Source organism: Saccostrea echinata, unplaced genomic scaffold (genome assembly GCF_033153115.1).
Source record: "Saccostrea echinata isolate AGI-Se365-2 ecotype Australia unplaced genomic scaffold, CSIRO_AGI_Sech_v1 ptg000001l, whole genome shotgun sequence".
Taxonomy (NCBI): Eukaryota; Metazoa; Mollusca; class Bivalvia; order Ostreida; family Ostreidae; genus Saccostrea; species Saccostrea echinata.
This window is the reverse complement of record NW_026889750.1, coordinates 30,433,159-30,451,051: the sequence shown is the minus strand read 5'-3', so window position 1 is coordinate 30,451,051 and position 17,893 is coordinate 30,433,159. Positions and strand designations below refer to the sequence as shown.

Here is a 17,893-nt window from a genome sequence, read left to right as displayed (position 1 = left end):
ATGGCAACCCCATGCCCAAATCAAAAACTTATAGAAGTATGTACATGTATCTAAGTATAGTCTGTTTGTTATCAATTTTTTACTGCAATGAGACCAAATCTGTAAGAGAAGCAGTGTTTTGAAAAATGTATTTCAGATGGACTACGGACACTTCACAATCACAAAAGATTTCTTAGTCTTCTAACAGAAGAGCTGTAACTTTCTTTTTCTAAAAGTTTACTTCGAATTCCTACCACACAGATGCATGTGCAGTACTTACCTGTCCATTTACTACCCTACTGAATATAGAGCTCTTATCTCGTAATCTCATCTCTAGGTCAAGAAAGGTCAGCTTATTGGTGCTGACCTGGAAGTGGTCATTTGTGAACAGCACACCAGATATTCTGAAACAATATACTTGTATCTACATATACAAATAAAGCTTAACAGTATTGACACCATATGAGATTCAATTCATTCCTCTTCACCTCTCAATTACATGTAGCTAAGCTTTAAAGATCAATATTACAAGTAACAATGAAATACAAAAACACTTCCACAAACCTATTCCAGCATTCTACTGCAATAGTTCGGCTCTTCTTTGGCTCAGAACACCAATCAAATCTACAGTACAAAAGAAACAGGAAAATAAGTCCAGGTTTAAATTATTTCACAAATAAAGTCGGCAGAATTTTTTTTACCTTGTTTTTATTTCTAAAAACTTGCTACCATAAATTACTGAATCTTATTCACAAATAAACCCTATCACAATAATCAATTTGTACATAAATTTCTGCTTACTCCTCTACAGTAGTGTACGGGATAAGTCTACCATTCCAATAGCATTCAAAAATAGGGCGCCTCCCCCTTGCTGGTCTGGTGCTGACAGCATAATCATGTTCATCAAACTCTGTTTCTCCTACAATTAAACATAATTTAGGTCAAATACATGTTCAACAAAAATGAAAGAAAAAGTGAGCAAGCTCACATACCCCACGCTTCCCCAAAACTCGACAATGCAACACGTAATGAATGGCACAGTGCATTTTAAATACACAGTATAATTCAAAAAAGGGGCATTACTTGCAAAAAATCATCACATCAAAACTTCTTGCATATAAGGACATTCAAATCTTTGTATGTTACAAATTTAACTGGGCTGAAGTTTCTAGATAAATAATGGAATCAAAATTTCTTGGTAATATACAAATCTATACATTATTCTGAAATACCTACAAAGTTTCAGGAAATTCAGTGCCGGAATTATGCTGACAAACTGTTATTTAAATTCCTCAGTGATTTCGATTTGTTAATGAGTGTAAGTCCATGTCCAACACATGACAGTTTACACATTTAAATAATTGATGGAAACAAAATTATGATGTAGTCATATGAATCTGTTTATATACTGTACTTATGAAATTATTTAAGGCAAAGCACACCAATTTGAAGGGGGGGGGGGGGGGAGAGAGAGAGAACTATCGAAGATGGTGTGTGTGTGAGTGTGTGTTTGTGTTAAACCATTAATATTTTGATCTCAAAATCAATAGGGGTCTTTTAAGGTCATAAAATATTTCACATAGAATTTCATTATAAAAAGCTGATTCCAGTGAAGTTTCTTATTACCTAGCTGGAAAGTTTCTTCAATAAAAGGCAAAACTCTTAAGGTAAAAATAATGGAATCGGAATTTCCTGGTAATATGCACATCTACACACTGTGTACTAAATATCTGCAAAGTTTGTCCAAATTCTGTGCAGCGGTTTAAGAGGAGTTGTGCTGACAAACTGTTCATCTCTATATTCAAGATATGGCCAAAAACCTAAGTTGAAAAGTGCCGAAATTCCCAGAAAAAAATAATGGAATCAGAATTTCCTGGTAATATGCACATCTACACACTGTGTACTAAATATCTGCAGAGATTGACCAAATTCTGTGCAGCGGTTTAAGAGGAGTTGCGCAGACAAACTGTTCATCTTTATATTCAAGATATGGCCAAAAATCTAAGTTGAAAAGTGCCGAAATTCCCAGAAAATATAAAGGAATCGGAATTTCCTGGTAATATGCACATCTATACACTGTGTGCTAAATATCTGCAAAGTTTGACCAAATTCTGTGCATTGGTTTATGAGGAGTTGTGCTGACAAACTGTTCATCTCTATATTCAAGATATGGCCAAAAATCTAAGTTGAAAAGTGCCGAAATTCCGAGAAAAAATAAAGGAATCGGAATTTCCTGGTAATATGCACATCTACACACTGTGTACTAAATATCTGCAAAGTTTGACCAAATTCTGTGCATTGGTTTAAGAGGAGTTGCGCAGACAAACTGTTCATCTCTATATTCAAGATATGGCCAAAAATCTAAGTTGAAAAGTGCCGAAATTCCCAGAAAATAATGGAATCGGAATTTCCTGGTAATATGCACATCTACACACTGTGTCCTAAATATCTGCAAAGTTTGACCAAATTCTGTGCAGCGGTTTAAGAGGAGTTGTGCTGACAAACTGTTCATCTCTATATTCAAGATATGGCCAAAAATCTAAGTTGAAAAGTGCCGAAATTCCCAGAAAATATAAAGGAATCGGAATTTCCTGGTAATATGCACATCTATACATTGTGTGCTAAATATCTGCAAAGTTTGACCAAATTCTGTGCATTGGTTTATGAGGAGTTGCGCTGACAAACTGTTCATCTCCATATTCAAGATATGGCCAAAAATCTAAGTTGAAAAGTGCCGAAATTCCCAGAAAAAATAAAGGAATCGGAATTTCCTGGTAATATGCACATCTACACATTGTGTCCTAAATATCTGCAAAGTTTGACGAAATTCTGTGCAGCGGTTTATGAGGAGTTGCGCTGACAAAAAAACAGGACTGACTGACTGACTGACTGACACACTGACTGACTGACTGACACACTGACTGACTGACGGACGGGTCAAAAACATTATACCTCACGCAACTTGTTGCGTGGGGTATAATAAATACTATATATGAGTACTTCAATTATTTCATTGCATGGCCAACAAGAAATTGTAATGTGCAAAATACACGTACAGTATTCCTGTTAAAGTTAAAACTGCCATAGCATCCCACTGTATTAAGCAACTCACTGCAGAATTTGATTGTAAAAATCTCTCCCAAGGCATTCCCCTATACACTGTACTTGTATTAAATGACCACCTGTCTGACATGACCAATGACTGTGATTTTCTAAAACAGTTTTAGTGATTTCATGCAATTTTACCTTGTTTTAAAGATCATATATTTCTTGTAATTTAGAACTTGTTTCCAATCCTTTTGATTTACATGTATTTAGTAAAACATGTTCAAAAAAAACAAAAAACATATATTTCCAATTCCTACTATCAATTTTGGTCGACCATGCTTCTTTTTTGTTGGTTTAAACATCTACAGATTTAATAATAATATATTGCAGGTTTTACAAGTAAGTTATATATTGTAAAACAAATTTTCTGGGGAAAAATCTGTATAGCAATTTTATTATGGTTAAGAAATCTCACTATTACCAGGTGCTCAACATTAGGCAAAAAATAAAACTGATTTTTGTGCAGATCAAAGGCACATGTTATTGAACATGCTTAACGTACCCATAAATATAAAACCAATTTACAATTGAACAAAACTTAAAGTAGCAAATAAACCAGGGCTAGACAAATAGCATTGCCCGACGCCCGGGACAACCAATTTTGTTTGGCGGGCAAGTTATTTGATAAGTGGTACCTGCCCACGGACAAGTGCTTCTCCAGTTAACAAAAAATCAAATGTTGTTTGTTTTATCGCTGTTGAAATGTAATGAATCACAGTAGAGCACCTGTTTTTCGCTGCTGTTCATCACTACATCGAATACTCGGTCGGAACTCCTCTAGAATTTACCCATTTATGTGTAGTTAAAATACACACAGGACGTAAAACATAGCAGCTATCGATTCCATGTCAAAAAAGTTGAAGAGGATTTTAGACCTTTTTAGGTATTGTAAAAAATAATGTAAAAATTCATGCCGTGAGTACAAACGTGTTATACTGATATTAAAATTGGAGCTGTTGACTGGCGATCACTGAAAGTCACAATCGACATGCAGTGGTGGTTTTCATAATCAAATACTTTATAATATTCAAAAATTTTTTTTTTCTCTTTCAGTATTTTTGGGATGTTAAAGTAATACAGAGAAAAGTTTAAATTATGCGCACTGCACAAGCTAAGAAATCTCCCTGGAACAAGACTTACCCCTAAATTTTTCCGTGCAAAAAATTAAGCTATTTTATTTCTAGTTTCGTCCCCGATGTAGTGTACGTATCAGTTGAGAAATAATTTAATGTTTAACGATAATGCTTTAAATTTATGCTAATTAAGAAAAAAGTGGGACAAGCATATTTTTCGGTAGGACAAGTAATTTTACGATGGTAACCTGTCCGAGGGCAAGTACTGAAAAATTCTATTTGTCTACCCCTGTAAACACTTCATGAAATAAAATGAATGTCAACTACAATTTGTATATTTTTACAATTATATATTATTTGCTTATTACATGTAAATTCATGCCTTTGAACACTGTGGAAAGTATGCAACCTGTATTAAAAGACCTCCTAGCATATATGACCTTTTTCCCTTCCTCCGCTGAAAGGTTTCTTAAAACAAGGTTGTCTGCACTAGTGTATAGCAAATAAATCATTTATGGTTCTCTGCATCAGTATGTTAACTACAAGGTATCATGACTGAAAAATTCATACTAGTACTAAATATTTCAAAATTAGGGGAATTCTGCTTGCTAACTAAGAAACACCAAGACAATTCTTATTTCTAAAGCAAGTACCTCGTGGATCATTAACATCAGATGGATATGTTTCACTGTCATAAAGAAAGGGATGATAACGGATAATTCCCTCTACTACCCCCGCTCCTTCTGTGGTTGCCTTAAAGAAGAACTGACTTGCTGAGTTCCTGACATACAGTGACTGCATGTCGTCTTGTATGTCACGCAAGTTTATTTCTGTTGCTGGCTTTCCTTTCACATTCAGCTTTACCTGTAAAACAATTTTCCTAATTATTCTTGAGAATAAAAGTATACATGTACCAGTATATCATAAATTCATCCATTTTTAATGGGTCAAATTTTTATGGGTTGAGGAAAAATTCACTGGATTTGATTTGGTGAATCAGAAAATGTTGAAGAGTTATATTAGACAAACATATTTCGAAATTTCATAGAGAAAATGAATTTGTAGGTCTCTCCTTAACATGAAATCAATGAAAATTAACCCCCATGAAAACTAATGATTTCATGGTACAATATTACCAAAATGTGTTCCTTAATAACCAGTTTTTGTCCCTCAAAAAAGTATTAAGCATGGATAGAAAAGCTCAACTTTGAACTTGACCTTCAATTTTATACTAAAAAGCCTCCTTGCAAATTTGAAATACAGTGCAGTGTAAATCTGGCAAGAAAGAAATGAATTCTGAGCCTTATAAACAAGAAATGTTGGAAGTTAATCATGAAAAATGGAATGATACTCTTCATGCCCTGGCGATGCTATAGTTGAGGCTTAAGAAGAAAGGCAGTGTTGTACCCTGATATTGATGTTGTTGAATGGAGTGCTGGGTCTTTGATCTGCATCATCATCTATGTCTCGATTCCCCTCTGGACCATGGATGTAGTAATGGTAAATATGCCTGTAAAGATTGTAACAATAGGATAAATTGTTAAGTAAATTTAATTGGGTTCGATGTTCAGTTAATTCTTACGACTTTGCTATTGTACGCCATGCTTACTCTTTACATCTATAATAAAACGAGGTCTTGTTAAACCCAAGTTATCTATTCTACAAGGTGACTGCTTATTGAAACAAAGATAACAGAAATTTGTAATAACCTGAGAGTTAAAATAAAACATATTACATGCTACATGCTATTTCTATGATAATTGCTCTGGAAATTTTAAGAAAATAAAATGTTATAAAGGTAAATACCTGAATATGTCTAAAATGTTTTTCAATTTTAAATAGGCCATATGTATTCTTTTTAAAGATACAATAAATTCAATGTAGCTTACGCCAGTTGTCTTGTCCAGTCACCAATATGATGTCTAAGATACGAAACATGACTTGGGTTGATGCCACCTATTTCCACAACAGTAAAACTCTGTTTTTTCTTTTCTTCTTTAATGATGTTTTGCAGGATTTCATTTTCTGGCTGAATGTGGGATGAGTCCCCTACCTTCAACACCATAAAATCAACTTCATTTAAATTCTAACATTTAAATTATAAACCAATTAAGATAAAGTTCATGAATGTGTTTCCTTACAAATCAAACAGTTACATTTCAAGAGTTGATAACACATTCTGTACATTATTGTATGACAGTAAAATGTTTAACCTTTCTATTCCTGATGAAGCCACTGTACACCGACTCTTTGTTGATCTCTTTTTGTTTGAATTCCTCCTTTGACATTGTCAGCTCATGAATATCTTGAGAATCCATAGCCTTTGTCATCATCTACAAGTCACATAATATTTCATGAAAAAGTAATGTAACATTCCATATACAAGTACATACATGTATGTATTGCATGACACTTGTGATGAGCAATACATTAAATGTCTAAAATTTCTAAAAAAGATAATAACTCTTAAAAAAAAATGAAATAGGGCTTAGAGACCTGTAGAATCGTTAAATACATGTAGCTTATATAACTGTCCCATATTTCCCCCATATACATGTATATATATATTTTTTTTCTGAAATGAATTAAACCTATAATAAAAACATCTCAGCCATAAAACTGTGAATGCATGCAAAAGAAAAGAGATGTAACAAAGTTCTTAATTGCAAAGGTTATCAAAATCTTACCCTAGTGGAATTTCCAATGAAGAATACAGCCTGCTTTCCTCCCACACCAAAGTAAGAGATATCACTGTTAAGACAAAGAGGGGCTTGTTTCTGCTCTACTTCCTCATCATCATCCTCCCCCTCAATAAAGCTCCTGTCAAACATAATAAATAAATTGTTATTAAATCAAAGAACCAGGCTGTATCAAAAACAATGCCAACATTTCAATTTCAGTAAAAAGCCCTTATACATGAGAACATCTTTTCTTTACATTTAAGCATGATTTGCTTCAAGTGAATCTATATCACCATGTAAAAATACTTACACTTTTCCTCTTTTATCTTTGCGTTTGAATTTAGAGAGTCGATAAATAGCCCAGTTGTTCAGTTGTCTTGGTGTCATACCTTTTCCGTTATCTATTATAAATATGGCATGATTTGATGGCTTCCCATCATCAAAATGCTACAAAGCAATAAGAAATAGTTTCACCTGATTTGCAATTACTTATACCTTGTAAAATCTCAAGTCCATTGTTCAGTACAAAAATATCACTTTCGCTCCTGCATGAGACAAAAACTTGAATTTTATTTCTCAGTCCAGTTCTTGAAAAGGTACTATACCAAAAGTTTTTATTTGCTAACCTCTTATATTTATATACATGTAGTTACAAATCACTCACCAATAAAATGTCAATGTTTCTGGGTCCAGTATTTTCTGCTGTGGCTGATAATGCATTATCAATTAACTCAGCAAAGGCATATGCTGTGGATAATGTTTAAAATAATGATTAATGACAATCAAGACTTTTTACAATTCATTTGTTGTATTTTAAAAATATTGATCAAAATCAATCGAGATTTTCTAGTAATTTCTACAATGCATATGTTGAATTCATTATTTCAAAATTAAGGCTATTTATATATCAATTAATTATCAGGTCATTTAAAATCGTCTACTTTATTCTTACGTAGTGGATTCTGTCCTTCTGATGCATAGTACTCATACAGTCCTCCCTTCACAATAGTGTCATAATGTGGAACAAAGTTAACTCTTTCATTTGCTGGGGCACAGAGCTCTTGATTAATCTTCTTCAGAACATAGAGAGTGTCTCCATTATCTATATCATCTGAGATATTTAAAAAAATTAAATATCGCATTGGGTCACAACACTCATCGAAATAAGTAACAACTGCTTATATTCAAGAAGTGGCTATGAATGGCAGTAGATATAATGAAAAAGCCTCCTTATATGCAAGGTTTTCTTAATGAATATATTTATTTTGAGCATTTGATATACCCCAAGTTTCATCATCTTTAATTTCCTCTCTGTTTGTTGTGGCAATAACAAAGTTATCCTTCTTCTTGATTTGCAAGGCCTACAAATACAAAATTAAATGCATTGTTAATGCAATATTAAAGTTTCATGACATCAGAAAGACAGTTAAATTATTGTCGTTCACAAAGTTATTGAACATTTAAAAAAAAGGAGGGGGGCTTGCAATTGATTCTTAATGAAAATCTGTCAACATTAGACGGTGATTAATCTAGCTGTGTAGTAGCTTTACCTGCATTCATTAATTGAAAATTCCTTGCTTTATCATATAATTCAACGATTTTCTTCATGGTTTCTAGACTTTGCATCTTTAGTTTATATCAGCCACGCCATGATGGCTTTGTTTGTAAACATTGTTGTGTTTCGTTTCCTAACTCACCTCCCTAACCCTTTCTTTGAAATCTTCAAAGCTAAATAAGCCTCCTGTAGGTATTTTAACATCAGGTGCATCTTTATCTCTCCTGTCAAACACGTAAACAAATGCATCATCATCCTCCATAGGGGTCTCTGCCTCCTTGCCTCGTCTGTTCGTCGCCATATTTGATTAAACGCGGGATTTGGGAGGAAACGGTGTAGAGAGAATTTGTACCATCTCGAAAGAATTCCGAAGGTGTTGGTAACCACATCCAGTTTCTATCAATTACAGAAACATTTATTATAATTTTTATAGCAAAAGTAAAGAACGCTTACATACTTTGAAAGGGTTTTTAAAACAAAATTTTATATATTTCTTTAAGCAACAAGGTATAAGGAAACTTTTAAGGAACAAATAAACTTAAAAAAATTACTTTTAAAACATTAATAAACTGATAACTTTGTTAATTTAAAAATGGTCACGACAGTACATATATAATTTCTTATCTTCTTATTAGTCATCTTCACTCTTTGACCCCTTCTTAATATCATGTAATTGCTAAAATTCCTGAACCCAATATATTTCTGACTGAATTGCATAGATACCGTTAAATGAATGTCAGACACCTCGGCCCAACGACACCTCGGCCCATTGACATCTCGGCCCAATGACACCTCGGCTCAGACAGGTCGGCCCAAGATTTAAGACAGGTCGGCCCATCTATAAGACATCTCGGCCAAGCAAAATTTCATTACGAAATATATTATATTTCCAAATTGCGACTTAAATAAAATATTGGTTGAAAAAAATAATCGAATATGCGATCAATTTTTTTTTTTAGATTATAAAAAACCTTCCATGAGCATTTTGACTATAATCAAGGAATGAGAAGACATATAATTAAACTGCTAATTGATAAACAAACATGCAGTATGCCACGGCGCATCCTTTGGAGTGTCAAGTGTGTATTATACTGGTGACAATGAGGTGTTAATTACGAGCATGCTTAATTGTGAGTCAGTACATTTACATCCATTGGATATTTTCTATTTTATTTCCCAAGTAAACACTCACGAAAGTTAACATTTTATCAAACAGTTAACAGAACTTTTAAATGTCCCTTGTACATTCATAAATTCATTTACATCGCTAAACTATCTCGAGTCCGTTTTTCTCTACGCTTCTTCTATCAATGTGTGCTTTTCAGTCAATGAAACATAAAATTTTAAAGAAAGATTAATGGTTTCAACCATATTGTAGATAAAAAAAATTATAAAGGTTGCATCTGTTTATTCTCGCTTTAACCTCACCAAAAAAAAAAAATGTTTAAATGTAATCCATTTCTTTTCATGCACGGATTATTGACCTATCTCAAATGTTTCAAATCGTCAGAGAAATTGCTAGTATGTTGAATATAGTATTACTTAGCATATATATTGCGCATTTTCCACATGAAAGAGATGCAAGTTAAGGAGGTATATGATTTTAGTTATTTAGTTATAAATAGAAATGAACCAATTATCTATCATAGACCCCCACCCTTTCCCAATTTGATTTTTATGAAGAAAATCGTTAAATCGTCAGAAAGACACTGGATTAATTATTTCTATCACAAAATTTTGCTTGGGCCGAGGAGTCTTTTATATGGGCCGACGTGTCAATTATCTTGGGCCGACCTGTTAGGGCCGAGGTGTCAAACGTGACGGGCCGAGGTGTCGTTGGGCCGAGATGTCTGTCTACCCGTTAAATGAGTTGGTTGACTGATAACCTAGCGGTCTAATAAACAAGGGGAAACAATCAGTTGTTGATTCCTACATCATTATGACGGTCAAAGTGCATGTGGAATATTGGTAAGACATTTTACCTATTTCATATTAAATTTTAAGTTGAAATACACATTTTGTGAAAATTGTATATTCTGAGTATTTTTTAACTCATCATGACTGGAATGTGATGTTCATGATGTTAATCATCTGATCAGACTGATGTGGGATTCTGTCCTATTGCGTCGTCATTATTATCACTATGATAGATCACTACACCTGTTTTAACAGGGATAGACATTAACTTTCAGATTCACTTGCCCTTCGGGCAAGTCATCTCAAACTTTGACTTGTCCGAATGCAAAACTTGGTTGCCCAAAATTAGCAAAGAAAAATATTATTTATTACTGTAAATGTTATGATAGGAAAAAGTGTGACCAAATACACTACTGTCAACTTGGCAAATTAAATATATGAAAAAAATTTCGATGCTGTGTTTTGTACATAAATATGTACCACTGTCCTTGTCAATATAACCTGTTAACACGTACACACTGGCATGCAGCAATAACCCTCTGTTTCCTTTTAATAAAATCCATATTTTCAAAATTTTATTTTTATGTAGAATGCTTTGAGAATCGCGATTTTCAGAGATAACTGTGAAGCAACGCTTAAGGAAGATAGTTGTTACGAAACATAATATCTTGATAGGGATACATTGTGTCACATATTCTTTGAGTGAATAAATAATCTTATTTCTTAATTAATATGAAGTTAACATAGATAAACGTAGAACGTATTTACCAAGAAAGAAAACAGAATAACGAACTGGATATTTAAATGGGTGGTATAATCTAGAAGCACTACCAAGGAATTCCGAATACAATTCAATGTCAGTCAGGTACCTAGCGTAAATCAACTGTACAATTTATTTTTTTTTATTTAAGGAATAACTGTCTTATTTTTTGGATTCATGATGTGATCAATCGAGTGGCTTGCGTGATAATTTGCATAAACGCCGAAGGCGTTTATGCATGAAATTATCACGCAAGCCAATCGATTGATCATCGTCATGAATCCAAAAAATCTGACAGTTATTCCTTATATTTACATGCTCCTGATTTGCAAATTCCCGTGCTAATAGCCCCGCTTCTGTCTCTGTGTGTCCCGCCCCGCACGTGATTTTTTTTTAACCGCGCCTATCGATGAACCAGTAGATTTATGTAGAAATAAAGTATTTTTACAATTTGTAATTTTATCTCGGACAAAGACATTGGAAATGTAAATATTTATACATCAATGTAAACTCAATAAATATGTACACTTCTAGGAGAAAAATTTACTTGCCCAATCGGACAAGTATGTCGACAGTTTCACTTGCCCGAACTGAAAATTTTCTTGTCTCGGGCATTCGGACAACCGTTAATGTTGATCCCTAATAATAATCGATAATAAAATGAAAGTTGTAGAAATTGGAACATTGTATGACCATACTGTCATTTATAGATCAATAATTTAATTTTATATGACCAATATTTATAATAGTGTATTTTTAAAGGTATAGTGAGTCTTTGCTCTATGTTTTAATTAACCAAAAAATGTACATTTTTACGCAAACTTTGAGGATATAGTAAGAACAACTTAAATAAATGACTCAAAATTGTTAAAAGTCTCATTCACTTCACCAGTTTGAAGTATAATGGATAATGATGAATTGTGACAGAATCTATATAAAATTAGCATAGCTCTATCAGGTCAAAGTACTTTTTTAAAAATTGTATTAAATTACCATGATACATTTGTGGTTGTAATGGAGGCACATTGTGACATCACATATGCAGGTGTGCTGGAGTTTACCTCACTTAGAGATTACAGCTTGTCCTATATTCTGCACACTGAAGAGTTAAATTTCTTGGTACTTTTATGGAGTTAAAGTGATCTGACATTTGATTTAAAATTGATTAAACTGAAATCTGCAGCATAATACAGTTCGTAATCAATTCAAGGACCAAGATGAAGTAAATAAATATTTGTTTGTTTTTTTCACATTTAAGTAAGCAACAGTTTTTAAAGGATTACAATAAGTAGCAAACCCTCTACAATAGAAATTAATAATAAGTTGATGCCTCCAATGACCAGGGATCTTTCTCAGGAAGTCATAAATTGAAATCTATTATAAAGACAAGTGTACCTTTTCTTCTTTACTTCTAAACCCTGTTTTACAAATTTAAGAACTTAGAGTAAGTCTAGTTCTAAAATCTCACCAACTTAAAAAAATCATGAGATATTATACTTATGTAAAGTCATATAACCGAATCCTTCTTCTTGTTAGTAGAATAACACTTTAATCAATGTACAGAATAAATAAACTGCAAAAAGTAGATGTTGATCTTAGCCCTGAACTTCTAGGAGTCAAGTTGCAAGAATATGACAATGATGATCGAATCCTTACAAAATGGAACAAGTCCAGACCAGTTTCAGGTGGTCCATTCAGTGTATTCCCTTTATTTCAAAGTAAAGGGTTAGAGATCAATTGTAACAGGCTTTGGCCAGAGGCTTATGACAAATCTCTGTGGACCTTACAACAATTTAATTTTGATTTTATTTCAAAGGGATATTTTTTTCAATACGCAAGTTTCGAGATTATCTCCCTTGGTGCGCTTTTTTGTTAAAGAGGGGAATTTTGTTTCTGTGTAAACTGGCAGGTGGGACAGTTATTAATATTGGATACGTTACATCATCGATATACCGGTCTATCATAACTGTTTATTGGGATGCTCTCATCAACTCGAAAATCACCGAATTTAAGTAAGGGCATAAGTTTTTTTCTACCAAAAAATCGGAAATAGAAAGAAAATATCAGACGAGGGAAGAGACATGGATCTCCAACACATGCATCTCATCATTGCACGTCGGCATTCTGAATGACACACTGACTCTTTCCCTTATGATAATTTCAAAGAGTCCACTGACTTGTTAGTAAAGGTTTGTACAATCAAGGAAGCATCTTTTTCACAAAAACTATGATGGTTCTTTTGATTTCAAGGATCCTAATTGAAAGTAGATTTTGTAAAACAAGTAAAATATAGATCAATATAATCATAAAATCATTGCTTGACATTATATATTCATGTATAATCTTTCCATAACATTAGATACATTTTAAAAGCCCTAACCATCATTCATTTATATATCAGGGGCTGACAAATAGATTTTTTGGACACTTGTCCAAGGGCAAGTGCATGGTCAAAATTCACTTGCCCTACCTGAATATTTGCTTGCCCCACAATAAACTATTATCAAATTTTATATATTCAAAAAAAAAAAAAAAAAGGACAAATACCTAGTAGATCATGCAAACCCCTGTGCCAAGCTCTAAATCTATGACATATATGGATTTTATTTTTTTTTCAAGTCACTTGCCCTCAGGCAAGTGGTTGATAAAATTTCACTTGCCCACCCTTAAAATTCACTAGCCCCGGGCGTCGGGCAATGGGATTTGTCAGCCCCTGTATATGCATGTTTGTGTACATTAACAACCTGTCCCACTTTCCATGCTGATATGGATACTTTTTGCGCCTCTATCGTTAGAGAGCTACAATCTCGAAACTTGCGTATTGAAGTGGTCAATTTAGCAGGTATCTGTTTGTTAGGGAAAACACTGTCCATTAGTGCTCATAGCCTGAGAAACTCATGATACTCAGGTGGCCATCAAGGCCCATGGGCCTCTTGTTGGTTTTATCATATGTTCATTTCATATATTTTATATTCCACTTTTCATATTCAGTTGTTAACTTTGGTATTTACAATTCTTTTGATAAAAAATGACCAAAGAATCCCTATTTATGATCTGAAAAACCAGTCTCAAACTTGACTTAACAGTAGTACAGATATACAGTAATTTAAAACATTGGTTTCAGTGGTGGATGAGGTTATGGACCTCGCTTCCAAGAACTTCGTCAACAGATTCTGGCTGAGGTTCCGGATGCTGAGGTCACAGGGACTGTGGGAAGAAGAAGTAAGTAGACCAATATCTCTAAGGTGTTAGAATTAAAGTTAGTTAATCTTGCAGATGTCCACTGCATTAGCCAGAAATATGTACAGTAGCATTATACGTCAAATTTTATTGATATTGTATAATTATCTACAGTAAAACTTGGTTATACTCTGTAAGAAAATTTCAGTTATTAGTAATTTTCTATGAATCCCCTGGTACTAAAGCAATTTTCACTGTGTTCCTTACAGGAATATAAATAATCTTGGTTATAAGCAAGCAAAATTTGAGGTCCCAGTGACCTCCTTATAAGCAAGTTTTACTGTTTTTAAATATGAATTTCTTTAGCTTAGATTAGCAAATGCAGTTTAAGAATTTACTTTGAACATATGACCTTTGAAGTTATATTGATTTTCAGCTTCCTTTGAAGTAACTGTTGGGGATACACTTGTGTTTTCTAAACTGAAGTTGAATGCATTCCCAGTTGCAAGTGATGTAAGTTTCTATTAATGGAAAGAACATTGTTTTCAGTACTTCGATTTACATGTATGAACATGTCCTTCAGTTAGGGTATCATTAGATAATTTACTATTTTACATTCCCTTCTGAGTTAAATATACTCATATACTAATATTTTGCCCTGACTTCTTTCCCTGTCTTATATCAAATTTCCTCCCAGTGGATAGAAGTAGTGAAACTTTTTTTGTTGGAGAATGTTATAAAATAAGAGCCTTTTTTCCTTCATTTTATCCCCATCATACATGTAAACATTTAATGTAAAACATTCCAGATAGCCATGCTTTATAATGTTCTTTGTATAATTTTCAGGTTATTGCTTGCATCAGGGAGGTTCAAAAGGGACAGAACCCCTCCATCATTGAGACTGGCGAGTCAGCTGGTTGTACCATTCTGTAGTGTTATGAAAACATCAGCATTGACATTTCTTTGAAAGTTCTCGTGTTGTTACATATTTTATAGCAGCATTGATGAAAGTTGAGGGAAAAGGTCAGAGATCATCCCTCTCTCTGGAAGGTTTTGCTGTTCAAATTTGTATCAACATGTTTGCTTTCTGAAATGCATAGACTCAATTATTAATTTGTATCTTTGTATGAATGGGTATTTATAAATGCTTATTTTTATTTTAGTGTATGTGATGTGTTTTAAAATTATGTAAGAGAGAACTTTACAAACCTGTACATTACATTCATTGAACACCTGCATTTTTCTTTGTAATGAGTGATTGCTTGAAATGTCCTTTGTTGTTACGACTTGTAGTTTCTTTCGTTAAGTTCAGCTTTAAGCCTACAGTTTAGATACTGTAACATCAATTATACTACACAATTTTCATGTATGCATAAAAAATGAAGATACTTTTCAGCATTAAGTTTTAACTTGCATAGTCACGTACAATCACGATTGAAGACATTGTTACTGGATTACTCTAATAATTCAATGAACAAAACAAGTTTATTACTAGCATGGATCCACCTACATAAATACACATAGAGTGAGATGAAAGGGCTAATTCTAGTTAGATTTTGCTTCCTCAACATTCCTTCATAAAATTTTGGATATACACATGTAGGTACATGTTTAACAGATAAATATATTTGTAAAGAGTTATAGTAAAAGTCCACAATTTAAACTAGCAAAGATAGCTTAGAAAGTCTTTTTTTCCCAGCCTTACCCTTATTTTGGCACAGAAATAATAATAAAAATTAAAAGTGCTCATAGGTGGATCCAGGATAAAATCGTTCTTTAAACAGGCCATTTTAGATTGCTCCCAGTAAATTTATAGTCCACTTTATGTTTGCCAGAGATTGTTGGAGTTTAATTTTTTTCAGTACCGGTAGATGTAGAACTCCCACCCCGTATATTCTGTTCTGTTGATATTCTGTTGATTATCATACGTTTATATGTACCAAACAATATAAAATAAAATAGTAGAAACTAGAATAAATCCTTTCTTATGCTCCCCAACACTTTTCAAAGGAATAATCTTCCTATTCTTAGTGTGTAGGGCCATACTTGGCATAATTTTAAAACACAGTAAGCTAGTTCTGGAAAAATAGTTTCGAGCTGATATTCATCTCTTGGATACGCCAGTAAAAAAAAACAACACTTTTGCATGTTAAGTAAATCAGACATAATCTTGTGGAGGTTCATGAATTTAAATTAAGAACTCTCAAATCTATAATTAACAAAATATTTTGTGTGATTGGACATCTCTGAAAAGGGAAGAAAAAAAATGAGCGGGAAGATTTGTGTGTGTGTGCGTGCAGAGACGTATAAAACCATGGTTTTATATGTCTCTGGTGTGCGTGTTATTCTCTATTGAAAAGTTGATGGCTCGTTTTAATTCTCCCCCACAAGGGCCATCAACTTCTCAATAGGGAATAGTGTGTTTGTGTGTGTGTATATAGTTTGTTACTTTGGATATTTATACATGAAGTTTTAAATCGCATAAGAAAAAAAAACACGAGTCATTGTTTTGATTAATTATTTTATTCTTCTTAACCTTAAAATAATAAAAATGAATATTGTAAACTTATGGATCAAAATAGGTATCAAAACACACACTACCAGAATAGAGAAAACTAGTGTATATCAGCCATAATAGATACCTTCAGTCACACACGTCAATAGCGATACATACGAGTGAAACTGATCTTATTGTACTAACATACCCCATGTGGGGGCTTTAGTGAAAATAAAAGTTTCAAGTTTCAAGATATAAATTGACGTACATATACAAGTAGTCATTATCATCAGTAATGAATTGGCTCATTACCTAACCCTCTGCAAAATCTTCCTACTAAGAAGGAAGGAAAAAGAGTTGCAAGATCCCTGTATCGACAAGCGAAGTTCATAATGGTACATACGATCCAATGGAAAGAAACTCTCCCGAGGAAACCGCGACCAGAGTCACTTATGATACTGAACAGGTCTTTGTGATTCATATATGACGTAGTAGTCTTTTGGTCTCGGTAGAGTTATCAGAGATCTCCAGTCAAAGAACTTGTAGGACTGAGGTCTAATTTGCTGCGAAAAAAATACTTTCAGCTCCTTTTTGTAAGGAATCTAAAATTAAATGCAAAAATGCCATAATATTATATTTCGGCTCTATCTGAGAAGAAGATAGTACAAATTATTACACGTTTTAATAAGATTATATCACAGAAAGATATATAACTATTAGAATTTTGACATTGAACTTCAGGTGAAATGCTTCATTCAAAACTTGAAATATCATATTCTTTCTGAAATGAAAGGGGAAAAAAATTCGCAAATAATAACCGTCCAGTTTTGGAAAATTTCGGTAATGCAATATAGCCCACATATAGCCATCGATAATGATATGGGGATGAGTAAATTAAAAGGAATGGAATAAATTGGATTTTCTCCATTTTTACAAAAAAAAAAAAGTTATATACATGTATCAAATAAATGAAATCCACTTAGACACGTATAATACATGATATATTTTAAATATTGATTAACGAAAAAAAAAACATTTACCTTCTCCATTTGTTCTCTAGCGGTCAAAACACGCAATCAGAATACTGCTGTGATGATCCTCAAATTCCGGCAAACAGGTGACGGCAGTACTGGAGATGGCCGA

General features: G+C 33.3%; 1 protein-coding gene and 1 long non-coding RNA gene across 2 annotated transcripts in view; one reads left to right on the top strand and one right to left on the bottom strand.

The window, feature by feature from the left end:
* Positions 1 to 8,733, bottom strand: part of LOC133189292 (structural maintenance of chromosomes flexible hinge domain-containing protein 1-like) — a 47,228-nt gene extending 38,495 nt beyond the window's left edge. Inside the window, exons 1-13 of the mRNA XM_061324693.1 lie at positions 8,539 to 8,733; positions 8,124 to 8,202; positions 7,794 to 7,952; positions 7,506 to 7,588; positions 7,152 to 7,288; positions 6,848 to 6,980; positions 6,374 to 6,493; positions 6,050 to 6,213; positions 5,568 to 5,670; positions 4,814 to 5,024; positions 781 to 898; positions 544 to 603; positions 260 to 383 (exon numbers count right to left, since the gene is read on the bottom strand). Coding sequence (XP_061180677.1) covers positions 260 to 383; positions 544 to 603; positions 781 to 898; positions 4,814 to 5,024; positions 5,568 to 5,670; positions 6,050 to 6,213; positions 6,374 to 6,493; positions 6,848 to 6,980; positions 7,152 to 7,288; positions 7,506 to 7,588; positions 7,794 to 7,952; positions 8,124 to 8,202; positions 8,539 to 8,697 — 1,650 coding nt within the window. The 5' untranslated portion in view covers positions 8,698 to 8,733. The remainder of the gene's footprint in view (positions 1 to 259; positions 384 to 543; positions 604 to 780; positions 899 to 4,813; positions 5,025 to 5,567; positions 5,671 to 6,049; positions 6,214 to 6,373; positions 6,494 to 6,847; positions 6,981 to 7,151; positions 7,289 to 7,505; positions 7,589 to 7,793; positions 7,953 to 8,123; positions 8,203 to 8,538) is intronic.
* A 1,542-nt stretch (positions 8,734 to 10,275) lies between these two features.
* LOC133178073 (uncharacterized) lies at positions 10,276 to 15,648 on the top strand. Its single transcript, XR_009719965.1, has 4 exons — positions 10,276 to 10,364; positions 14,198 to 14,295; positions 14,690 to 14,766; positions 15,100 to 15,648. It is a non-coding gene; the product is annotated as an uncharacterized LOC133178073 (long non-coding RNA).
* Positions 15,649 to 17,893: the final 2,245 nt, after the last annotated feature.